Source organism: Sipha flava, unplaced genomic scaffold, assembly GCF_003268045.1.
Source record: "Sipha flava isolate LNK unplaced genomic scaffold, YSA_version1 295_pilon_pilon, whole genome shotgun sequence".
NCBI lineage: Eukaryota > Metazoa > Arthropoda > Insecta > Hemiptera > Aphididae > Sipha > Sipha flava.
Genome location: NW_020272966.1, coordinates 58,841 through 86,339, shown reverse-complemented (window position 1 = coordinate 86,339; position 27,499 = coordinate 58,841). Strand labels below are relative to the sequence as shown.

The window sequence follows — 27,499 nt, the reverse complement described above, 5'->3', positions numbered from 1 at the left end:
AATACAATTATATTGAGATCTTACCGATTTATCGGTTACTTGTGAATAAATTGTAAATTCCAAATAATTTTGAGTCAAAAATTTGAATTTACGAGTATTTAAATACCTACATTAAATCAACAATACATTTAAATTAAATATTTGTTAGCTTTAATCTTTCATGTAATTGTTCACCTTCATGACGTGGTGAAATTAGAAATTAGAGTTAGATTCAAATAATATTCGCTTAGAAGTCGTTGACGAGAAAGGCAAATCATTGCTAGTTTGTTGCACATTTTGCGGACCAAATTCACGTTAAAATCGGAATGACCTATATTGTCTAAATTAACAAATCAGACGACGGAGCAAAGGGACATAAGGAGCGTGTGGTTATGTTGAATGTAATCGTTTGATTGATTTAAATTACCATAAAAGTTGTACATTCAAAAATATTGATTAATCAATTTCGATTTTTGCAAAAACACATATTTTCTCTAATTTTTGTAATAATTTTGGAATATTTTTATTTTTATTTATTATTTAATTATTACTTTATTTTATTTTAATAACAGTAAGTTAGGACTACGTTAAAGGGAAAAGAGAAACAGGAAGACCAAAAAAGATATAGTTGAATACGATTGAGAATGAGCTGCTCAGAATCTAAAATTGATTATTTTTTAAATTAAAAACAGTATAAGGAAAAAATAAACTCAGATGTATTGTACAAATGGGCCAAGATAGATTTATTGCAATGAGTAAAATAAAAATAAATTATTTTTAGTGTATTTTATATAAACATTTTCCTGTACCTATGGTCTTCATAATAATTGTGGGCATTAGTGTTCCCATAGGGTATACTACGTATACGCCGTATACTCTCAAGCTTTTTCTAAAATATCATGGTTATACTACGTAGACTCTCAAACAAACTATACAAAAAGGAAAAATACGTATTTTTTTTTAAAACTTAAAAGTATAGTATGTTTTTACTAATCAGTTTCACGACGCTCAATAACGATAGACGACAATAACGATAGTCATGGGGAGTTGACCAATACTCGTACGACGACAAATAATCGTTATCGGTGGTATTTCCCGTAATCGTTGTCGACGTCTTCAGTCTACGACGATAATAATCAAAAATAACACCATATTACTCAGTATGAATTATTATAATATATTACACAGTGTAATATTTAATATTTACACATAGACGTCAGTCATCGTTCGTGTGTTCGTCAGTGATATGTAAACAGCCGTTACTCCGATTTGTTTGTTGTTATAATGAGTTTAAATTTGAAACGTGACCCCCTTGATAGTTTCTTTTCCCCCGGACAAAAAAAAGTAGTTTTATTTCTAATGTTGATATTCCTGTAGTGGGTCCATCAGTTTTACCATACTACGAGGAAAATAATGATTGCGTGGTTCGATGTGATCCAAATATTACGGAAATACATAAAAGTTGGCCTGTGTTATGGACTAATGAACAAGTAGGTAACTGAATTTCAGAAGAAAAATCCGTGGATAGATTGTAAAAATGGGAAATTAGGGTGTTGTACTTGCATACAGGTAAAAAATAGTATTGAGTTACAAAAATCCATTGCTGATGGTAAACTTCGAATATCACGTGAATGGATGGACTTTGAAATAACGGCTGCTGGAAGTAATCGTACGAATTAGCTATCTTCTTTAAGAAATAAAATTAAACAGCATTCGGAAAGTAAATCTCATTTATTTTCTGAGAACGTCTTAAAGAAAGGCTCTGAACAGGTTTTGGATAGAATGTTTGAACATATGTCCGAAACTGTGGTTAGCAGTAATATGAGAATTTTTCAAACTGCATTTATTATTGCTTAGCGAAGCATCATCGTCCCTTTCTACAGTTTGAAGAACTTATTAAACTGCAGACAATTAATGGATTAGACATGGGATCTTCCTTGCACAGTCGAATAACTGCCACTCGAATAATTAACGTTATCGCAAAAGAGATGCGCCAACGGCTAATTACACGTCTTATAGAGTCAAATTCAAAATTCACTATAATGATTGACGAATCGGCTACACTGAGCACAAAATGCACACTGATTTTATATATTTCATCAAACTTTGATTCAGAGACTCCTATTGTAGTATTTCTTGATTTAATAGAGCTGGATAGACAAGACGCTGTAAATATTGAGAAAGCCTTGTGGTTGAGTTTAGAAAAAATTGGAATTTCTAAGTCTTTTGCATTGAAGAATTGGATTGCATTTACAAGTGATGGAGCTAGTGTAATGACAGGCACGAAATCTGGAGTAGCTGCTAAACTTTGTGAGAAGATACCGCAACTATTTACGTGGCATTGTTTATGTCATCGACTTGAACTTTCAGTACATGTCATAAAAGATGTGCAAGGTGTTTCTCGTTTTCAAAGTTTAATGGATAAACTTTACTCTTATTATCACCAAAGTCCTAAAAATTCTAGGGCTTGTTTGGAGGTTGGAATTGAAATGAAAAAAATTGGTCGTATTTTAAACGTGCGTTGGTCTGCCAGTAGTTTTTGTACGATAATAGCCATATAGGAAAACTATCCAGGGATATATAAGCACGTGAGTCAAACTCTTGAAACTGGACTAAAATAAAAATTAGAATCTTCTTTCCAAGAGGAGCTTGGACTCTTTTGTGACGTCCTTTTCAAACTCAGAATGTTGTCTTATGTACTTCAATCAAGAAAAACAACATTAATGCGCGCTCAATCAGAAATTTGTAGGACAATTAGAATTCTAGAAAGCCTGAAGACAGAACCTGGTGAAAAAGAAAAATAAATCATAGAAGCTATACAAAAACGAATTCATAAAGGCATAAATATTATAATCACAAAGTCAGGAGGAATCAACAGATTGCAACTCTTGAAAAATATAGTCGATAGAATGCGTCAGCGCTTATTCAATGACCTTAAAAATAAAACAATATTACAAGATCTAAAGGTAAGGAATATTGAAAAATTTAATCTTATAATTATTACGCAAACATCTAAATTGCATTTTTTTCACCCTGTAAGTTATTATAGAGGTATTTAAAATAGAAACCGATGATGATAGATGAGAAGAAGAAGTTAAAAGAGTGTCACGCAGATTTGGTCTATCTGAATTTGAAAGTTTAGTAAACTTTCGTTCTCGAAATACATCTTCTGATCTTATAAAAACACTAAACATACTTCCAACAACAACTACCGAATGTGAACGAGGATTTTCTGATATGAATTTCACCATAACTGATCTTAGAACTCGTTTAACGATTGAAAATGTGTCAGATTTAATGTTCATCTCCATCAATGGACCCCAGTTGAAGACTTCAATCCACGACCATACGTAAAAATTTGGCTGCGAAACCACAGATCAGCAAATTCAGTTCCACGTGGTAAAGAACAAAAAAAAAACCATCGACAAAGAAGATGAGTTAAGAAAACAATTTTTTGTCAATTTATTTAAATAATTAATTTTTAAACAATATTTTTTTACAACCGTAATTGAATATTATAAACATTTTTGTTTAAATAAATATTAAAATTAAATATTAATATTAAAAATGTAATAGTAATTTTTTTGGTTATTAATTAAACCTCTCTACCACTTTTATCGTAAAAAAAATGAAATACCTATATTTTGGCGTTCTTCAGCGTAGTATACTCTCATAAAAAATGATGGGAACATCACTGATTGTGGGTCCTAATTTTTAGAGTGCACCCCCGAAATCAAGAGTTTGATGATTCAAAAAGTATATATATATATAATGTAATATAATATAATAATAATATAATATATATATATGTATGTAAAACTATATATATATCGTTATTTTTATATTTTTCCCACGTATTAACTAGAAAGATAATATTTTCTTCGTGTTCTTTACGAGGCTTATTAATAATTGCTTGTAATAATTAGGAAGGAAAATTGTGAATTAATATGTAATAATTAATAATTATTATATAATACATATAAAATAATACATTATTTTAGGTTGTACATAAATTATTATACAATATATATAATTATATATACACATATCATTTTGTGCGCAATCGTATTGTTGTTTGCCATATAATATATAAAAATTATATATATATATAAAAAGGTAAAAGTGCGCAATCGTGTTACACCAGTTAATTTAGGTACCTATCAAATAAGCTAATTGTATATTATTAACTAAGACATAAACTATTCTATACCTATACTAAAAGGATGAGTATTTTTTTAGTTTTTATATAAATTTATATATATATATATAACTATATATATATATATATAGTTTTTTTATATAAATTTGAAATATTAACTGCTTATAATGTATTAAGTACCTATCTGAATTTTCCCATACATATATTCACAATTTTTTTTTGTTCAAATTTCAGCTTTTTTCTTTGCTTGAGCTTTCACCAACAAACACTTAACTAGCTTACAGTATGTCAATTATGACAATTATATTAACGCATATTTGCTTTTATTCAATTTATGAATCGCTAACTAGGTACTGTCATAATGATATTTATATATTTTTTATTTTTTGCTTTTTATATCAAATATCAGCTTTTAATTTAGGCGATTGATGTTGGTGAAATAATGAAAAGTAGTGAATAAGAATATGAATATAATGATGATATATCTTTTTATGTAGGAAAAACTGTAAGTTTGATACAATGATATTTCTGTTTTGGTTTAAGCGTATAATTATTGTTTGTTATGTGAAAAATCAAAAAAACCAAAAAACCATTTTGCCCCACCAAATGGGCAGAGCGCCATGATACTGTCATGCTATTTCATGAATTACAGCCTGCAATTATATTTTCTCTAGATGAAATGTCTTCTTGGACAGACGTTGAAACATCATCAATAGCTAATCAACTTTCAGCTTCAATAAACCAATCCAAGTTCCAAGTATCATTCATGATTTTAGTTAAATTATTTTCAATATCTGTGCTACTGAGTAGACTTCTACAAATTGAAAGTTTAGATTTAAAATAAGCTCTTTCTTTTGCCAATGTTACTCAAAACACATTAAAAGATATTCGTGTGAATGCTATTAAAGAATTTAGTAAAATATTTAAGCCTGTTGAAGCATATTGTAATACAATTGGAATTTATGTTTATATTCCCAGAATATCAGATCGTCAAGCACATAGAAGTAATGTAACCATAAACTATCCAAAAAGTTATTACCATGTTACAATATGTGTCCCTTTCTTGGATAATTTTATAGATCAACTGCATGATCGATTTTTATCACACGAGAATAAATTAAGCATCTTTACTTGTTTATTTCCTAATTCAGATTTTAAAATTAGCAATGATATCGGAGAAAGTTTTAAATTACTTTCAGAAATATATAAAGATAAAATATATGAAAATAATTTGGTTGATATAAGTTAATATTCGAGAAATGCTGAATTAAAATTATAACAAAATAGTTTTAAGCACCAGTCAGAAATTAATCAAACAAAAAAAACTGTTACAGACCTGTACTTTCAGTGTGATCCTCAAGTATACCCAATCATTTCAAAATTGCTGCAAATATTTATTACTTTACCAGTTAACACACATCCACTGAAGAACGGTCGTTTTCAACAGTGCGACGTATTAAGACCTACTAAAGAAATACAACAGGACAAAATAGGCTTAATAGTCTAGCTTTATTAAATATTCATAGAGATATACAAGTTAATCCGAATAATATGATTAATGAGATGAGTAAATCATCAAATAAAAGATTGAAGTTATATTTGTAAATTCTCAACCCTTTCAGACCCCATGCACATTACAATGTGCATGAATTTCTTATGTCGTTTTGAAATAACTGATGACAGATTTATTAACCAAATAACCGAATAATGGTCACACATTATGTACTTTTACGAAATATATTGATTAAATGAATGAATTTACTTTCATAAGTCATGCAATTGTAAATTAATCTTAAAAAATAAGAGGCCGTTGATTATTTTGTCGTTTTTTTTTTGGAAAATCTATGATTGTTCCTAGATAGCGCTAAAATAGTTGTACATGATGTTATTAACAATTACAAGTCCACGTGTTTATCTAATAAATCAGTTGTTTCCTATCTTTATTTGTTTCTTCAGAAAAACGCGGTAAACTATACACATTATAATGTACATTGGGATTAAAAACACCGAGTAGAGCATAACGCTCGCATACGTGGTAATGGAATGATTACGCTTATCGAATATAATTATACAGTATTTTTTTTTGTACGTTTTTATTCGAAATTATTTCAATTTATAAATCTTTATTTAAAATTTAAGTAGTTACATAAAGTATATTTACCATGGCGAGAGGTTTAAGACCTAACGAGTTAGTTGATCTCTTAAACTTTGGTCGAGATTCCGATCTTTCTTCGTTATCTAGTGACGAAGAAATAGTAGGCAATTTTCCTGAAAAGGAATTTGAATACCTTTTATCTAATATTTTTTCGGATTATGATTTTGATTTAGAAGATACTGAAAATCAATTTGCTTCAGATGACGAACAATTTGAACCGATTGAATAACAAGTACTCATAAATAATGAAATTTTAAATGAACAGCCTTTAAATTTAACGGCTTCTAATAAAATGTTAATAATATAACAAATATACTTCTCGCTGAATCGCATAGTGATGAAAATTCAATAAAATGGGATAAATTTATTCCTATTGAAAAACGAAATATAATTTGAGGAAAAACACCGTTTTCTCCCCAAATAATTAATTTAACACCGATAACTGAGCCAATTTATCCGACAACAATTCCTAATCCCATTGATTATTTTTCTAAATATTTTTGTGAAAATGACTTTGCTAATATGACCAAATATACTAATCTTTATTCGGAACAAAAAAACTTAAATAATTTCAACAAAACTGATTCCGCTGAAATGAAAATAATGATTGCTATACATATGTTATTTGGTGTATTGAACTATCCCCGGAGTCGTATGTATTGGGAAAACAAATATCAAATATACATTATTGCAGACAATATGTCCCGGAACCGTTTTTTTCAGCTTCAAAATTATTTCCATGTTATTGATAATGAATCTATTTCAAATGATAACCGTGACAAATTTGTAAAAATTCGTTCACTTTATAATTCGTTTATCAAACGGTGTTCAGACCTTCCAAAAGAAAAAAAATGTATGTATTGATGAACAAATAATTCCATTTAAAGGTAATCTGTCCATAAAAGAGTACATAAAAGGAAAACCTACTCCGTGGGGTATAAAGAATTTTTTACTATGTGGACAAAGTGGTTAGTTTATAAACAAAGTTTATAATTCACTATTATGTCAAGGCTCAAATACTAATATCAACGATTTTATGCAGAAAAACTACGGTCTAGACGGCGTGGTTGTGTTCAAATTAGTAGAAAACTTGAAAACTTATAGTCACAACTTATTTTTTGATAATTTTTTTTTCGTCATATAATCTTTTTAGCTGTCTTTTAAAATATAAATTATTTGAGATTGGCACAATTCGATGCAATCAATTTTGTAACCCTCCATTTCCGAAAGATAAAGAACTTGCTAAGATGGGTCGTGGAACCAGTTTTGAAGTGTCTTCAAATCATAATATTACGTTGGTTAAATGGTTTAACAATAAAGCTGTCAATATTGGTTTTATTTTATTCCAATTTTATTCCATTAGGAATTCCTATTAAAGTAAAAAGGTTTGATCGGAAGGAAAAATGTTCGGTGATTATAGAATGTCCTGAAATTATAAACTTATATAGTAAAAATATGGGAGATGTCGATAAGCACGACTAGTTAGTTAGCTATTATCGTACTTTTATTAAGTCAAAAAAATGGACATTAAGGATGATGTTTGACATATTTGATATGGCGGTGGTCAACTGTTGGCTCGAATATAAAAGAGACGCAGCTGAATTAAGTATTGAACCAAAAGATGTTATGGATTTGTTGCATTTCAAACAGTGCCTAAAGGAGAGTTTAATTGGCGTTGGCGTACCATTTTCTCCTTCAAGTAAAAAAAGAGGTCGCCCTTCTAACTCTCCCTCGATAACTAACCCACGAAAGAAATTAGTTAAAAAAGTAGATAAAAAAACCATTAGAAGAAGTTAAGAAAGATAGTTATGGCCATTTCCTAGAATATGATGATCGCACTGAAGCAGTACGGTGTAAAGTTGAAGATTTTAAAGGCAGGACACACGTTTATTGTTTAAAATGTAAATGCCATCTTTGTTTTACGAAAAAAAGCAATTGTTTTCTCAAATTTTACACATGAATAATTAATTTGCATATTTTATTAATTCTTATGAGGTTAAAGTCATACCATTTATTTTGTGATACTAATTTATTATGTCTAAGGTAATAATTTTTATATTTTAATAATTATTTTTTATGATTATATATTTTATTTATTTTAATTAGATAAAAGTCATACCTATGTTATATTTTATGATACTTTCTGTGATCTTCCATAATTTCTAATGATAACATATTATTATGATTAGATTAATTGTAATGATAACGCACTAAGATGATGTTGGCATCAGTGTAGTTGATATACAAATTAGTCGTTATCAGTTGTTGTTAATAAATGCTTCTTTTTCATAACGCTAAAATCATGTGTTTTAATATTTCCTAATATTTTAATATAAGAACATACTTCATCCAAGTATATAACATGGCGCAGTCGGTGTAGAACACAAGTTGGTTTAATACGTGAGTCGATTATGAAATAAGTATTACGATTAATTGGATAAACAACGATAAAAAACGATGGCATTGGAATTCAATAAACCCAGTGGTTTTTGCCTTGAAGGGAATTTGTCTGAACATTTCAAAATATTCAATCAAGAAATAAAAATATATTTTAAAGCATGTTGCGGACATACATGAATGTAGGTCCTTACGACTCATACGACATGGACGGGACCATGTAGATCATAAATAGTAGAGATCAAGAAAATGATTATTATTAACACAATATTCTCATTCGTAAAAATAGAAATTAATTTTAGTCAATTTAGTCAAAAGGTAAACAAGTACATATATTATATGTGAATCGCATGGTTACATGTAGAAATATAACTGGGAAAAAGTCGCGAAAAATATGGAATATGTGCGAATGAGGTTGTAATATGCATATATTATTGAGAAATAATAATACGCATATTCCTGAGTCGTATAAGGAAAAACGTACTATTGCATAAATCTTAATGGGCGCCACGCGCGAATTTCAAACAACCACAACAACATCATCATTCGAATAAGACAATCAAGACCAAGGGCAACCACGTGATGAAACATCACTTGGATATGAAGATCAAGACCAAGGACAGCCACGTGTCGAAAACAACACAATTAAAACAGAATCAACAGAGTATATAAAGGCTCCGTTTCACCACCAACGGCAGACGTGTCCAGCTATCAGACCAAGCCCTTCTGAGTTTCGTCTTCGATATTGTTAGTGCACGAATTTATAATTTATATTTTTGTATCTATGTCTGTTTCTGTAATTGTATTTATTAAAGTATTTACAAGTGTTTGAAATAATTGTTTAATCAAATTTATCCCGATCCAACAACATCATTACGATAGGTACCTGTTTTTATTGGGTACCACGTAACAAGGTCATCTAGGTAATAAATAGCGGGCTAGTGACAAATTATTTAATATAGTTGAAAACAACTATCGCCCAGCGCGGCACGTTTGATCTTCACCAAACCTAAGTATAAGGGGGTTGGGAACAGACCAATATTCAGATGTGGTTTACATGTACAGTCGCAAGCACCTTCACGCCAGATCATTTCTTAATTAATGTTTTTGTACTTAGAAAAATTCTTAAATAAACAGTTAAATTATATTTGAGTATTTTTATTTGGAGTATTATCCTAAAAAACTTAACCATCGTTACGATTGAACGACGGCACGCAACAAGCAACAGAAACAGACAAAAAGGATAAAGATATACAAGTGTCTCGATTATTAAATTTGATGGGTCATGATGGATTGAAATTGTACAACACAATCAAAAAGAGTGGTGAAGAGTCAGTTGAGTCCATACTGAAAACGTTAGAAGAATATTGTATTCCAAAAACTAATGAAATCATTGAACACTTCAATTTCTTTAATAAAAAAAACAACAGGAAGGTGAATAGTTCGATGTATGGTATACTGATCTGAAAAAACTAATTAAGGGTTGTAATTTCGGTGAAACTGAAAATAAAATATTGAGAACACAAATTGTGTTAGGTATATCTGATAAGGAAACGCAGACAAGATTACTAAGGGATGATATAGAGTTGACAAAAGTTGTATCTTACTGTCAATCAGTTGAACGGGCAGAAAGCAATAGAAGAACGCTAACTTCAACCAATGAATCTGACAGAGTGATACATGAAATTGGACACAAAACAAGATGGGAAAACAAGGACCAAAATCAAAATAACACTTGGGTGAAGAACGGGAAGTTTGGAAAACAACGAAGAGCCAATCATTCAAATGGACATCAAACATTGTAAAACGCATCTCTATATTAATGTGAACACTTGACTTCAATAAAAAATGTTTTGAAAGAATTGAGTAAAGAAGAAGCCACTGCCATGGCTAAAATCCAAGATTTGATCGACAATCAAACTCTAAAATGTAATTTAATTTACATAAAAACTAATTTTAGGTCATATCCCGAGTCTACCAACCATTTAAAAACTTCGGATTTCCACTTAAAGACTCTATAAAAATAGTAGTCGATTTATGACAGAAAATTCAACAATCTAAAACTGGCATAGCTATACAAAACAAATAAAAAATGATGTTGGAGAAAAATACTAGGTTTGTAAAGTTAAGTAAAATATCAAAAATAATGATGGAACTGAATCAGACACGGCTCATTTCCTTGATGAGTTCAATATCGACGATATTACGTACATGAAATTTGCTCCGATTACTTCTGTGGACATGGAAATAAGTTTTTCATCCTACAAAACGTTGCTAGCAGAAAATCGGCGATCATTTGTATTTGAAAAATTGAAGGAGCTACTGATTGTCTAATGCAACAACACAATTTAAACGTAATTTTCACAATAAAAACAATATGCGTATAAATTGTTTATTTTATAGTACTTTTTGTTATATATTTTAGATAATTTCAAGCCGGCCATTTCATGATAAGTCCAATGAAAACTTCATACTTTAGTTTTCCAAATTAAAATTTTTTTTGCTTTTTTTTCGTAATATTATAATTTAAATAATTTTGTACTGAAATATTAATTAATAATTAATAATTATAAATTTATAATGCATTCTTATAATATTTTAAGATCATTTTTTATCTTTTGTGCATTTTTCAAGGTAAGTTTTTTATGTAATTTTATGTTATTTTAAGGTAATTTATTTTCTTTACATTTCAATAATTTATTTGTGTGAAATAGTTTATATAAATTTAGTATATCATAAACAAAAAATAATTAATGATTTTGATTGAGGGGGCTTTGACGGTTTACATTAAATTTAAGGAGCCCTATAACAAAACATGTTGAGAAGCACTAGCCTATAGTCATAGGCGTACGCAGACAAATTTCAGGGGGTGCCTACAATTTTTTTGGGACCTTATTTTAATTTAGGTCCGCTCTGAAGAAAGACATAATAAATTAAAATCCAAGGATAAACATTTATTTAATTTTATAATATATTATTCAAATACAAAAATTACTGATTTAAAATAACATACGCCTCTTACTTAAGTTATTGAACTCATTAATTACTAAATCTACATTAACATTAGAAGCCATTTCTTGTTCTGTGAACAGTAGAATTAATGATTCTAAACGGTGAGAATACCCGTTCACAGAAACAACTAGTAACAGGTAAAATGCTAAACATTTGTAATATTTAAAAAAAAAAACAATTAAAAATAGTTTATTTACTGCAATCTTTTAACCAATCAAGTCACAAAAACACAGTCTCTTATTAGTAGTTCCTTTAGGAAAATTTTTGTCATTTGAGTTTTTGAGAAGTTTGATTTTGGCAATCAAAGTGTCTGATGAAATGTTTACAAACTTTTCTAATATGGCAGCTATTTCTGTAGTTATATTTAAATTAAGCATATTTGCAACAGAATTTATAAGGTCAATTGTATCTTGTTTGAATCTCGAATATATTCCAGAAATGAAATCATCGAGTAATAGGTAATATACAGAATCTTTAAGTTTTTCATATTTAGAACTATAAAATCTTTGATTTGAAGGAGACTGATCAATTTTAGTTGAGATTTTATTTTTTTTACTTCTGGAATACGTATTTTATGTACTTCACACATTTTTTCAGTGTTGGGAAATATAATTTTGAACTCTTCTTCGACATTTCTTATGTTTAATAGAATATTTTTTAAAGAATTTACACTTTGTGTTGCAAATAAAATGTCAATATTTGGCGACTGAAGCAAATAAATTTCTTTTAAAATTTTATTTGAAATAGGAGTCATCAATTCCATACCATAAATAAATTCAAATGTTTGAAGCTGTAGTGAAATTAACTTATGCTATACAATAATTATTCGTATGTTATTTTAAGAAAAAGTAATGATAATCAAAATAATAATAAATTAGGTGGAAATATTCATAAAATACGATATTAAAATGTCCGGAAAAAATTACAACAAATTTAATTAAACCCGTAAATTTTAAATTAATAATAATTTATATTATTGTATGGATAATTTAAGGAAAAATCATTAATTTTATTTCTGTATATAAACTATTCAATTATAGTGTCACATAATCACACTTCAAATAGTAAAATTTGCGAAATAACTGTTATCAAACATAATATAAAAAAAGAGCCTTGGACATACGAGAAATTCCTAGTCAAATGGTTTTATCCATCATGCTCAATATTTTTGAAGATACAGCGCGGTGATACTTGGAAATTTATTTTCCATAAAACGTAACATACGAAATTACCGACAGGAAATTCCCCGATGAACCATTAAATGCAAATTGTTGTCTTCCCAATGAGTGGATAACTACGCTGGGTGCTAAACGAAGCCATTTTTGATTTTTGATAGTCATTTCACAAATTTTGATTTTTGCCTCTAATTTCGTTTTAAATATTTTATCTTACACTGAAACATGGTTTATGGATGGAACTTTCAAGTGCTCAACTAATATATTCCAACAACTTATATTATAACTTATGTTATACGAGGAAAATATAAAAATAAAATGTCTACTTATGTGTATACATTTTTACCTAATAAGTTAAAATGCACGCATCCACTATTTTACAACAAGTTGTTATTATTTATATTCAAACTTCAAACAATCCAAAACCAAAATATATCGTAATGGATTTCGAAATAGGAGCTATATGTGCCAATAAACACATATTTGGTGATAGTGTGCAGATTAAAGGATGTTTTTTCACTTATGCCAGTCTATGCGGCGAAAAATGCAACACCTAGGTCTAAGTTCTGTTTACAAAAATGACAAAAATATCAGAATAAATTGTAGTATGATTAATGCTTTAACGTTTTTACCTCTCAATGAAGTATCCAGTGGAATGGCTTATTTATATACGATAATTCCTATAGAATTATTGCCAGTGACTAAATAGTTTGATGACATTTATGTCAGTGGTATTAATGGTATACCAAATTTTTCTACAATTTTGTGAAATGTATTCGACGTCACATTGATTGGTGGTGGACAAATAAATAACTATTGTGAAGGGTGGAATAATTATTTTAATAAGCTTGTAGGAACAAGCAACCCATCATTTTGTTTAGTTCTTTGATGTATTCAACAAGATGAATCTACGATGCGAATTGAAGAAAATATACGGCATGAATAATCTAATAATTTAACACCTCGAAAAAAAAATAAAAAATATACTTCACTTCTGTACAAATTTCATGAAACTATTACCAGTTACGTAAATGAAGAAATTACAACGGAATTTTTTTAAAATCCATAGGGAAACTATTGTAACTAGGTATTATGAACTATTGTGAATTTATATTTAATTTTTGACACGTTTTTTTACTAATACATATAAGGACATATTTTTTTACTACCATAATACTTTTATGAACATATTTAATTTAATTTCGAACACATTTTTTGAATCATTAAAAATAAAATATTTTATAGTACCAATATTTCGCTTATTTAATTTCTTTTGTTCAAAATACAGTAACCATACCAATTTTTCATTTACCATTTAAAATCAGCATGGTTTTGATAAATATTAAATGTATATTCTTGAGTTTTACTGCATTGATTCAAATAAAGACAAATTTGTTTAAGTATATTACAGATTTATAATCATACACGAATAATGAAAAAATACTTATCAGTTACCTATCTACCACAATAAAAACAAGTATGTACAAAAACTTATTAATTATGTATTTTTAGATTTTTCATTTTTTTTTAATTTTTATTAGAAATTTTAAAATCCTTATAAAGTCATAAAAATATTATAGAACTAGATAAAAATATTTTAAAAATGTTTTCACCTAATGGTTTAGGTGTAAAAACTTGTAATCAATAAATATTAAATCAAAAAAAAATATCTTTTTTATTTTAAAGTAATGATACATATAATTTTTAAATACTAAAAGAGCAAAAAACATAATAATATCAAATAAGTTATTAATTAATATTATTTAATTAAAATTTCAAATTTGCCTACTAATCAAATGTTATGTGGGTAACCAATTGTTTAAATTAGCAGTTATTAACATAAATGGGTTTTTAAATAAATATAAGTTAAGCAAAATTATTTTTTTTACATATTTTGTAATAGAAAATATGTTTAAGTATTTTATAAAAAAAAAAAATATAACATTAGTTTATTTTTAAAAAAAATAGGCTATTGAAAAATGATAAATTAAATTAAAAACCCAATTAAATAGATGCCTGATATTTAGACTAATTATAATTAAAAAAAACAATGATAAAGAATAATCTATTTTAACTTCCAAAATGTAATAATCATATGAATATGGTTATCCTAAATGTACAATATTATTACTGAATAATTGGCCTTTATAATTTATCCTTCATTTACTTGTAGACACTATTATATCATATTACAATAATAATCTTTGATTAGCGTTACTGAAAAATATATTTTACTGAATTCATGCCAATATTACAATATCAAAAAATCCAATATTAAACATTTTATTTACATTTAAATAAAAAATGTAAATATATATTATACATATCATATGCATTTTTCTATTGATACATTTTAGTTAGACAGGTCAGTAGTAGATAGATCACCTCATAGGCGTAACTTGGAAATTTATTAGAGGGGGCAAAAGTATAATTACATATTTAACGAAAATGGTTAACTAACCCATAATTTTGAAATAACCCATATACAATACCTACAATAACGAAATATAAATATATAATCGTCGAAAAGCATTTCTATGGTGATCTGAAAATAACAAAAAGATAATCTATCTGCGGAAATTGTTATCTAATCGTATCTACCGCGGAGTCAACGGGGAATCCGTAAGCGAGTTTACAATTTAACATTTTCAAATCGCTATATATGTAATGGAAAGATATCAGATGTTAGGCATAGTGGGCGAGGGCTCTTTCGGCGTTGTCGCCAAGTGTCTGAACAAGACGACTGGACGGACGGTGGCGGTGAAAAAACTGCTCGATTCCAAGCGGTACCCCGTCACGGTGGTCCGCGAGATAAGTCTACTGCACGCTTTTGAAAACGATCACGTGATGCCAATGATCGAGGCGTTCCGACACTGCGGTTACATTTACATAGTGTTCCCGTACATGCGGCGCAACCTTTACATGTACTTGGAGATGAATAACGGCGTTCTGACAATGGATGAGGCTAAGATATGCGTGTACCAAGTACGTACTCTTGGCATAAACGGGTGGCGATTGGAGACGGGCCAGCTTAGAATTTAATTTTAATTTTTAAAGGTAAGTAGAGTACAGTCACGAGGCCTGATTGACATTTTAAAGTTCAAAACCAAGTCGAGCACTCGTAAAACAAACGTTCTTAGTAGTTATGACTTCATAATTTTCTATCCTATCCTCGAGAAATGAATATGAATGTGCACTACACACGTTTGGTACGTATATAGTCCGCGAATATTCGTTTGAAAACCTTGACGACCCAACTTAAATACACAACTCGAACAATAATTACCATCCGTATTATGAACATACTCACTACTGTGCACATTTCTGTTACAGGACTATTTTTATGAAACATGAAACATTTCAAGTCTTATTGCAATTAAGTTTCATTAACATCCATGTAACTTTCAATAACAATTTTTTTAAACTCCTGAAGTATTTTCCACGTCCACATTATTTGAGTGTTAATGTAATATTTCAAATATTACGTTGTAGAGATAATCACAATGATAATATAATTACATTAATATAAAATGCTTATAACAGTCATATTACATTGCTGACATGCAATTTATATGTTTTTTAAAGTACTCTGGTTCAATGTTGCTAGTATGTTTTAATTAAACGATAAAAATTTAAAAAAAAAATGGTGAAAAAATGATTAACAATGCTTTGGAATCGAATTCTAGATACATCAATGGCACTTAAATTCTTAACCTTGAAATTAAACCCTATCAATCTGGCCACTAACCTAACTTGAAAACATTGTGTAAAATAATTTTATTTAAACAACATTTGAATGAAAGTCTTTTCGATGCTATATTATAATACATTTTTGTTGGAACCTAAAAGTGAAAACAATATTTTATTTAGAAGTACCACTCGACTTAAATTAATTCTTCAGAACTATGTACCTATATTAAATGAGTATTATTAAGTATAATTTTATGATATTTTTTTTAAATGATTTTGTAGAAATTTGTGGCTGTGTCGTGGATGATTTTGATTTGAAGGTCATCGTGAAGTAATTAGTTCGTTATGTACCAGGGAGCTTTGGTTACAGTACGGAGACAAATTGACTGAAAAGCTTGGATTTTTTGGCTAAACCCCAGAGTATGATGCCATATGTCCAGATGGAACGGAGGAGACATTTGTATATAAGAATTTTGTTTTGAATGTTGATGTTGGATTTTAGTAAGGGCCTGAGTAATTGAAGTCTGCTGTTTAACTTTTTTCGTTTGTCCATGAGATGAGGACCGCAAGTAAGTCTTCTATCGAGTGTCAGGCCGAGATATTTGAGTGCAATGTGGAATAGTAGAGTTGTTCAAGGTGATCGGCGGGCAGTCTTGTAGTCTTAGAGAAAAGGTAATATGCGATGATTTGGTTTCATTGATTTTGATCCCCCATTTATTGAACCAAGACATAAGGGTGTTTAGATGGGTTAGGATTTGACTGGCAATGGCAGGGTAACCAATTGAGGGTAGTATGGCTGTATTGTCATCATAAGTTCCGATGAGAGTGAACTGATTAACTGGAATATCCGCAGTGTAGAAAATGTAAAGAAATGGGCAATATCGCTGAATTGAAGAACGCCTGCTAGAACACTATGATGGGTTGATAGCTTAGCGTTGATTCTGACTGAACGATCTGTTTTCAATGTAAGATTTTGGGAGTAGATAGTAAGGGGTTGGAAATATTTTTATAAGTTTGAACAGAGTAATCTTTGGTGCAAAACAGTGTCGAAAGCCTTCCTAATGTCTAGAAAAACTCCCGAGCAATATTTTTTTGTTTCTAGTGCCAAGGGATGAAATTGGTTACACGGTGTAGTTGATGGTTGGTTGAATTATTGGAACGGAATCCGTACTGAATGTCGGGCAGGATATTTTCATATCGAGTTATTGGCATTAGAGTTTTTTGTATTATTTTTCAAACATTTTGCCAAATAACGGCAGGAGACTAATTGATCTGTACGAGGTTGGGCTGTTAGATGGTTTTCCTGGTTTCAATATTTTTTTGATAATGGAATGCTTCCATGAAGGAGGGAATAATGAGAGGCAAAGTAGGGAGTTGAATATATAAGTCAGCCAAATAATTGATTTTGGTGAGAGGTTTTTGATATTTTTATTTGAGTTCATGTCCGGGCAACTTGTTGTTTTCAGGTTTTTGATAATATTTGAGACTTCAGTAGTTGTGTGTTTAGCTGGTAGGGCTATTGGTGGTGAAGAGAGTAGAGATGTTTCAACAAAAGTCAATGTAATTTGGACTGGGGAATGAAGAGTGTGGCTTAAAAGAGTCAGCGAGGTGAGAGGCTAATAATTCAGCTTTATTTTGCTCATGGACTCAGTGGCGTATTTAAGAGGGGGCGAAAGGGACAAATGCCCCAAGCAACAAATTTTTGGGGGTGCCAAGATATTCTAACTTTTATTATTGATGTGTTTGGGATTTTTTTAATTTTCACACCTCTTCCGGTATTGTTAAAAGTATTTTAATAAATATTTTTGAGCATCTAATAATAAATTAAAAAATTATACTATACCTAGTTTATATATACCTAGGTAATACTGAAATAGCAAAATAGGTATATTACATTTATTATTCGATAAGATATATTTTCGTTCAATGTTTATAATAAAGACTCGGGTACACAGAACGCGGTATTCACTTTAGGGCACATATAAAAAGCTTATAAAAGAAGTAAAATTGTACTTATAAGTGTTCAATTAATGTTAATATTTATAAAAGAGAATAGTTTAGTTGAAGTATATCCAAAAATTGATATTGCTCTAAGGATGCTACTATGTACACTTTCAAGTAATTATTCAACGGAAAAATCATTTTCTACATTAAAAAGGGTCAAAACTTATTTAAGATCAACAACGGGAGAAAATCGTCTTAATTAATTAATTAATTAATTAAGATTAGAAATTAATTAAGATTAAAATTAGCAATCCTCAACATTGAAGCTGATTTAACGAAAACTATTAATTTTAATGATTTTATTGAAAATTTTTCTTCTCGAAAGTCAAGTAAAAATTTATAAGCTATCAATTATTTTATTATATATAAATAATAATAAATATTATATATTTAATCTAATGAAAAATCATGTATCGTTATAAATTGTGCATATAATAAGTGTTGATTTCGTTTTCTATATTTAATATGTTTATATATATATATATTTTTTTTTAAGAAAGAAATATTCACTATGAATAAAAAATATTAGGTTAACGATAAGATATGTATTACTATAAAATTATCTAATACAATATCGCAAAACAACTGATTTATAATTTGTTTAATACAATTAATTTTTTTATTACTTTGAATTTATTTATATATTTTTTTTTTTTTGGTAAGGAGGAAGGGCGGAAAAATTATTTTTCCCCGGGGCGCGTATGAATTAAATACGTCACTAAACGAACTGCTAGTGAGTTGTCTTATCGGAGTAGTAATCAGAGTTTCCTTGTGTTGTAGTAAAGATTTGGTTTTTTTCAAAGTGTACCCTTGTTTGAGGAAAGAGAAGCATGGTGAAATTTAAATAGTTCATTTTTGTGGGTCTTCAGGATAGATTTAAGTTTATTAGAAAGGGAATTGTATTTTTGCCTATCCACAGGATAGTCACAGTATTGCCAGCAGTTACGGGCTCTACGTTTTTCCGTTAAGTTGTCTGATTTCAGGTGTGAAAAGATGATCAGATTTTGAATTGTGAGCTGGAAGGGAGCCATTATTTTTTGCGCTGGGAATAGTTTCTGTAAAGTTTGTAATGGCGCCGTCAATATTTGCGTGAGATTTTAATTTGATATTGAGATGTGAGTTACGAGTCACGATACTACGAAACCTTGGCCAAATTATTTGGGAAGGATTATTATTATTGTTATGTGATGAGATTGAGGCATTTATTTGAATTAGAACTGAAATATGGTCAGACACTGAATCATTTAGGTTGGTTAGTTTTGTCTGGATATGATTTGGAAGGTTAGAGATGAAGAAGTCGAAAAAATCAGGGTTGTGGCCCAGGTGAGAAGACCAATAAGTTGGTGCGAGCGGTGCATGTACCTTGGCATGTTTGGTTCTGATAAGATTCTGGAGAGAATTCTGAGAGAGAAGATTGTTGTGCAGCCCCAAAAATGATTTCTGTTATTAAAGTCAGCTTCTAGTAGGAATGTATAATTTAACGTGGATACGAGTAGATATTGTAGAAGTTCATTTTTCGGGAATTTTCGGCCTGGGGGATGCAGAAGTAATGGAGTCTGGTTCTGAGTCGATAATCAAAAAAGGGTTGGTTATTTGCATATCGAGTGATATAGAAGGTTGAGATGGAGTGTGCGCTATTTTATTAGAGATAATTAGCGCTGCGAAACTATGGGCGGTACCGTGGGGGTGGTCAGCCCTTAGTTGTAACCGAATATTTTAAAGGCCGAATTATTTGTGAGATGTATTTTGGAGATCAAGGCTATGTCGACTTGGATTTCGATTAATGATATTTGTAGTTCATTTATATTGTTCAATACACCATTTCAATTCCATAAGAGTATGGTGATAGCTTTGGTTCTTGATTAGCGGCCATCCTTGATGAATTTCTCTATGACGATCATGGGATTGATAATTGACTTAAATTCATTAATGAAGGAATAATGTAGATTGGTTAGGTTGTTTTCAGCGGGTACCTCATTTTTGGACCAATTGTTTGTATGATTTCCCAACAGTTTGCTGATATTGGAGGTATTGGGAAGTGGTGGGAAATTTTGTGATTTATCTTGAGTGGTATTAGTTTCAAACGTGATTTGAGGAGATTTATTTTTATTTCTTTGTGAGGGTGTAAGATGTAATTTTCTGTGTTTTAATAGGTCCTTGTGTGTCTCTATAATTTTCTGGATGGGAGCCACCGCATAGCCCGCATATTGCTGGTTCGGAACGGCCTTTTTGACACTGAATTGATTCGTGATTGTTTCCACATCGGATACATCTTGGGTTATGAAAAGAGTAACTGCGGATATGGCCATAGGGTTGACATCGTCGACATTGGGGGATTTCTTCTTTAACGGGAGGAGTTTCGACTTACTTACTTACTTACTTTAGAGTAGCAGAGAAGTGTTAATTTGAAAATGTCTTGATTGGACTCCGATTGTTCTAGGTCGATAAAAAATAGGGGCAATGGTGTTTTGGTGGATTTATGAAGTACATTTGTTATGTTTTTAACTCAGATCCCAAGTTCTGATAGCTCCTTGGACATATATTTTATGTCAGTAGAGGGGTGAAGATTTTGGATGGCGATTTTGTATGCTTTGTTTTCTTTAAATTGATATGAGTGAAAGGAGATGGATTCCTCTTTGAAGTATTTGATAACTGATCTATATAAATCGGAGCTAAATGTTTGTATTTTAACACCTTTTTTGGAACTTTTGCAAACAAAACTGGATTCGTCAATCAATTCCTTAAGTTTGAGACATAAATTATTGTAATTTAGGTGTGTTTCAATGAAGATAGGAGGTGGAAGATTTATTTTGATGTTATTAGTATCACTATTGATTTCAGTGGGCTGTTCGATAGTGGTGTCCATTCGATGATTTTCGTTTTCATTTTTATTTTCATTTTCATATGTGGATGCGAGAGATGCGTATCGGTTTTTGGATGTAAAAATAATATTGTTTGATTTTGTTAATATTGTGAGATGGAGGAGAATTTTTTTTAAGTGATCTGATGCTATTATTAGAGTCGACTATATACCAATTAGATTCATTATTAGTACATGTCGTTGGTGACTTATCACCGGGCTGTGCAGGTATCTTGACTTTGGAGATAATTAACGGAGACAGTTTCAAAGCCATTGGAAGTAGATAAGTGAATTAGTGACCTTGGCAGGCAACGACCACGCGCGAGCCGGCCGTTATCTAGTATGGTATCGGGGTATTTATATTTGGATGTTATTCGTTGTAGGAAATAATGTAAACATAATACCATTGATTATAGAATAGACAGATAGTCAACACAATGTTAATATTTGGCGACTACTCGTAAAATGCAACCGCTATGGAGCGCTGGCGTCACTGGGATGCAAGGAGGTGGTATCTCTATCATAAGTAGATGAACGACGAACGCGGTGGGAGCTAGATGCAAGTTGGTGGTACCTCTATCATAGATAGTCATGAAGACTGGAAGGCAATCACGCGGGGTTGGCAAAAAATACCGTCGTTCTATTTATAGAATTATTTTTCATGTAAAATGAAAAATTTAAGTACCATTATATTTATTCCCATTATAATCGATAAAATTAGCGATTATTATTTTATTATTATTATTTCGTCAATATTTTACGGTTTATTCTGTGAACACACGAATCGACTAATCGTAATTAGTCTTCACGTAAGTATTCTTCTCTGCAGTTGTCACTTGTCAATGAAAAAAGGTTTTGCTTGTTTTATATTCTAAGTATTTTGCCTTATTGTAATTTTTTACGTACTTTATTTTTTATTACTTTTACGTCTTGTGAGTAATTTTAAAAATGTAACAAGTGCCAATTTTTAACTTGTGGAAAGTCGAAGAAAACATTTCCAAACTTGAGTTTTTTCCGTTTTCCCAATGATGAAAGAAGAGAAATTTGGATAATTAATTCGGGTAAATAAATGTTTTAAATTTATAAAAAGAGCTCAGGTGTTATTTTTTCGGTTTATTAGATTTGTTACCAAGTTAGCTATAAATCCCTTTTATTAAGTGATACGTTTTTTGTATAATATTTCGGATAGCAACTTATTTTGTTATTTGTATATTATTTATCAAACACATATAAACTGATTTTTTGTTTTGGAGTTTTGGTGTGGGTACCTATAATGAACAATATAGGTAAATCTATATAAAAAACTATATCACTAAGTTCATGTTAAGTACTAATTAATTAATTATAAAAAACAAATAATACTTATTTAAAATTTGTTTTAAATATTTTTATAAAAGTATTTTAATAATGCTTTAATACATAACAAAAAAAGTATTATTTATTACACTGGAGTAATAATAGTTGGATACTTTATTTTTTTTTTTTGCTTAATTATTAAAACATTGTATAATTAGTATGGTCATTACACCAATAAATGTCCATAATACCTATGTATGATTATTTTTAAACAATTATTATATTTTGTTTCTCTCTACGTCTACAGGAAACTCAAGTTTGTTCTCAATTGAACAGGAAAAACTTCACAATAGGTATATTTGTCAAGAGCATTTCACCCCCGAGAGCTTTACAAATATATTTAATAAAATCCGTTTAGTAAGCACTGCTATTCCATATGAATATAAATCTGAGCAAAAACACAACCATCTACATTATTAGGTTTTAACCAAAATGAAGCATCTGAACAAGAATGTCTTACAATTTCAACTCTAGTAAATACTTATACACACACAAAATCGGACATGATAGAGTTAGTTTTTTCTAGCCCCTCTTAATCGTTATCTATTCCTAATAAAACTAAAATTATAGATATAATACAAATGCCAGACTCAAATTTAAAAAGGAAATGTGATTTGTTAGAAAAAGATAATCCTAGAAAATTAATTTTAAAACAAAAATTAAAACAAAAAAATAAAATTATTCATAATAAAATCACACATATTTCAAAATCAAAAAAAAGAGGTAGATGTTTTAATCACTATAATAATTTAAAAAATTCAATAAATTGACATAAATTTTCATCAATTAACTCCAAAGCAATTGTGACTATGCAATTAATAGATTGACATCGTCCATGGACATTAAATGAAAAAATTGGCTTTAAATTTATATTATAAATCACCCAGTGCATAAAAATTTTTACGTTCCCAAAAAGTAAATTTACCAGGACTTTCAACAATTCGTCATTGGATAGGTCAATCAAAATTCTTACCAGGTTTTAATCAAATATTTTTCAGTCATCTTAAAAAAAAATTTGAATCAACTGATTATAAAGAAAAAGTATGCACTGTTTGTTTCGATGACATGTATATGTTACCGGCATTGTTGACATTTAGGAAATGATGACAATTCCTAGTAAATGTTGACAATTCCTAAAAGCGGAAGGCAATGTTATCATCGCCTAGTATATGTTATCATTTCCTAACGATAGTAGGCAAAGATGCCACATTTTTTATGTCTGACTTATTTACTTATCTGACTTATTTAAATATTACTTTTATCAAAAATAATTATCAATTAATCTAATATCACCTTAATAAATAATCAATAAATAAACAAGTATTTTTTTAACATTTTAATTTGTGTAATTTATGCTTTTTAAAATTTTTTTATGATTTGCAACGTAGTTACTTATTTTTATTTTCACAATGCAAACTTCCATGACATTTAGAATTACAAATTCTAGATGCCGATCTGCAAGCACACGTGTTCGTCTTGCATTTTGTCTTACATTGACATCGGGTGTATCCTTGTGCCCCTGAAATACTATTTACAGTAGCTGCCTCCCGAAGTGATAACGGTTTTTCTGCTTGACCTGCCGATTTTAAAACAGTACTTAGATCCAATAAATTTGCTTTGCAAGGATTTATTTCTGATCTTGTGTACATGTGTTTTAAAAATCCACTTTCAGTGCCTACAATTTAAAAAAAAAAATTAATTTTTAACGCACGAGTTTGAATATGAAGATGATTAAGACGTTAATAAAAATACTAGTGTATTTCTTACATAGCTTATATAAATCGTCCTTAACTTCTGTTACAACCGCTAATACATTTCTTGGTGATCCACGAGCACGATCTACATCTGGAATACTCAGACGTACTGTAGTTCCAACATTAAGTTCATCATATTTTCTATTGGATGTTTTAACCATTTTTAGTGCCTGTTTTTCTAAATTGTGTGCAGATGATTGACGTGCGTCAAGTATATTTTGTTTTCGTTGATCAACTAAATAAATACATTATTAACTTAAACATATTTAACTATATTACATTTTTTTTACCAAGTTCTAAGTCACTAGTCAGTTGTTCTAAGTTACTAGTACACGGTACATTTTCTTCGGCTCCCTCGTCTTTGATTGACTTCAAAATACATTCAATATCTTCCTCAGATTTCAAAGAGCTAATTTCGTCTACCGGTAAACCAATTGATGCAACACCTAAACGAGCTGGACAACCAAACATCGCCTCATAAGGTGATCGACCTATACCTAAAAAGAATCAATTAAAATTATTTTTAAAATTAATTATTTATCATACCAGAATGAAAAGCACGATTTTTTCGAAATTGGATAAATTTTAATCCAGATGGCCAATCTGTTGATTTTGTTTCCGCCATCCATGTCGCCAACATATCTTCCACGTCCCGGTTCGCACGTTCTATAGACCCCTGACTCTGACTATGTCTTGGTTTTCCGTGCACTATTTTAACATCACCCCACATAGTATGTAATTCATTAATTACACTATTAACAAACGCTCTCCCATTATCGGAATGTAGAATTGCTGGTGCTCCAAATGTTGTATAAATTTCCATTAAGTTATATGCTATTTCTTCTGCTCGTTTAGTCTTTAGTGGTTTAAGTATAACAAATTTCGTCAAGTGATCCTGATAATTCATTATAAATCTGTAACTGTTTATACTCTGCGATTGCATATCAATTAGATCGATTTGTGCACGCGAGTTGTATGCTGAATGCAAAATTGGTTTGGAAACAAGACCTCTTTTTGGATTAGATGATTTTTTATGACAGTCGGTACAAAGACTCAAAAAAATCATTATTGTTTCTTTTGTTATATTACAATATTTTAGTTTTAATTCAGCTATCATACGATCGCGGCCACCATGGCCGATAGCTATATGAGTAGAATGAAGAATATTGAATAGCTCTTCATTTTTAACAAAATAACGTATACTGTCATTATCATGGTTCATGGCTTTAATTAAGCGCTCTTTATCATTTATTAAAATAACGTCGTACTTACGAATATTTCTATAATCTTTTTTGCATTTTGTTTGAGTCTTCGATAATTTTACATTTTCTATGCGACGATCGTATTCTTCATTATTCATGAACGATTTGTTGTCATCACGTTTAGAATCAATAATTAATGAAATTTTTTTATTAAATTCATTTTGCATTTTATTTAAATCCATTTTTTAAGCTTTTAACAAAATAAATACGTACTGCACTACTAATAAGTAGGGCTCGGAAGTTGTTGCATTTGCATGATTTTTTTGAACCATTAGATTTATTGCTAAGCAAGCTAGAAATTCATTCCAAGACACTACGAAAAACATATCAAAAGTTTTTAGTGCATATTTTTGCATATTTAGTGATTTTTAGATTTTAGAGCATATTTCTTAATTTTACAATTTTTTAAAGCATATTTTATAATTTATGGAGATTAGGAGATTCAACATGAAAATTTGTAAATAAAAAAATAAATACATTCATATTCAGAGACCTTACTAAATATTCTTGTATCGTATTATTCAAATTTCCATTTGACATTAAAAACTGTTTTTCCCCTATCGGTTAATATGATATAATATTAATATATGTACATAAATTACAACTACAGATAGCTTTATCTAAAATAGAATATTATACAAATCTAAAATAGAAACAGCTGCTATCGAAGTACGACGATTTTCTATAAATACTTTTATAGGAAAATAACTCAATGATTATTGACTATTGTTAATGGCATTTATAGACCTACCGCTTAGATATTTTTGTCAGTTCCGGCTTATACGTCCGTGTTATCTGTTGTAGTTAGTAGTTCTATGCGTCATTCTTGTTTCAATTACCTACTTATATTATTTTTATTTCATAATGCCGAAAACCAAACAATCTGCGAAAAATCGTTTGAATAGTTTTGTTTTGGAATATGGTACGGATATATTCAAAACCGACGGAAGTATTTTATTCTGTAAGTTATGTGAAGTGAAAGTTAACAGTGATCGAAAATTTGTGGTCACTCAACACGTTAACACTGAGAAACATAAACGAGCAATTATTAGAAAAAACGTAAAAAACACAAATTCTGAAATTCAACAGCTAGTAACTAATACTCCGAAAAAGTGTCTTTTTTCACACGATTTATGTAAAGCATTATTGTCAGCAAATATACCACTTTACAAAATAAGTAATCCTCAATTAAAATCATTTTTAGAAAAGTATACGTCAAGAGAAATTCCTAGTGACTCGACACTACGCAAAACTTATGTCGACGACATATACGAAGAAACTATAAAAAATATAAGAGAACAAATTAAAGGAAATAAAATATGGGTGTCTATCGACGAAACAACAGACTCTGAAGGCAGATATGTAGCTAACGTTATAATAGGAACTTTAAATACTGACGCACCGGGAAAAACTTATTTGCTAACAACCGAAGTTTTGGAAAAAGCAAATAATTCAACGATAGTTAAACTTTTTGATCATTCAATGTTCGTCCTCTGGCCAAACGGAATTCGTCATGATAACGTCCTATTGTTTGTGACCGATGCCGCACCATACATGGTGAAAGCTGGGCGAATACTTCAATCACTGTACTCTAAAATGATACACTTAACGTGTCTCGCACACGGTATCCATAGAGTATTATTATTTTATTATTTATTTATTATATTATTTATTATTTATACTATTATTTTTTTGT

At 29.7% G+C, this 27,499-nt stretch overlaps 3 protein-coding genes and 1 pseudogene across 3 annotated transcripts; 3 read left to right on the top strand and 1 right to left on the bottom strand.

Annotated features, from left to right (window-relative positions):
* Positions 1 to 706: 706 nt before the first annotated feature.
* Positions 707 to 2,783, top strand: LOC112685871 (E3 SUMO-protein ligase KIAA1586-like). Its single transcript, XM_025557896.1, has 5 exons — positions 707 to 734; positions 1,357 to 1,469; positions 1,549 to 1,642; positions 1,837 to 2,511; positions 2,608 to 2,783. The coding sequence occupies exons 1-5, from the start codon at positions 707 to 709 to the stop codon at positions 2,781 to 2,783; spliced, it is 1,086 nt and encodes a 361-aa protein (XP_025413681.1).
* A 105-nt stretch (positions 2,784 to 2,888) lies between these two features.
* LOC112685884 lies at positions 2,889 to 3,453 on the top strand (annotated as a pseudogene).
* Positions 3,454 to 15,544: 12,091 nt separating this feature from the next.
* LOC112685870 (cyclin-dependent kinase-like 4) lies at positions 15,545 to 16,286 on the top strand. The gene is made up of 3 exons (XM_025557895.1): positions 15,545 to 15,862; positions 15,935 to 16,086; positions 16,211 to 16,286. The coding sequence occupies exons 1-2, from the start codon at positions 15,545 to 15,547 to the stop codon at positions 16,058 to 16,060; spliced, it is 444 nt and encodes a 147-aa protein (XP_025413680.1). The 3' UTR covers positions 16,061 to 16,086; positions 16,211 to 16,286.
* A 7,889-nt stretch (positions 16,287 to 24,175) lies between these two features.
* On the bottom strand, positions 24,176 to 25,654 carry LOC112685869 (KRAB-A domain-containing protein 2-like). The gene is made up of 4 exons (XM_025557894.1): positions 25,088 to 25,654; positions 24,832 to 25,038; positions 24,555 to 24,776; positions 24,176 to 24,462 (listed from the first exon to the last, which is right to left on the bottom strand). Exons 1-4 carry the CDS (start codon positions 25,605 to 25,607, stop codon positions 24,176 to 24,178), a joined length of 1,236 nt encoding a protein of 411 aa, XP_025413679.1. The 5' UTR covers positions 25,608 to 25,654.
* Between the last annotated feature and the right edge of the window lie 1,845 nt (positions 25,655 to 27,499).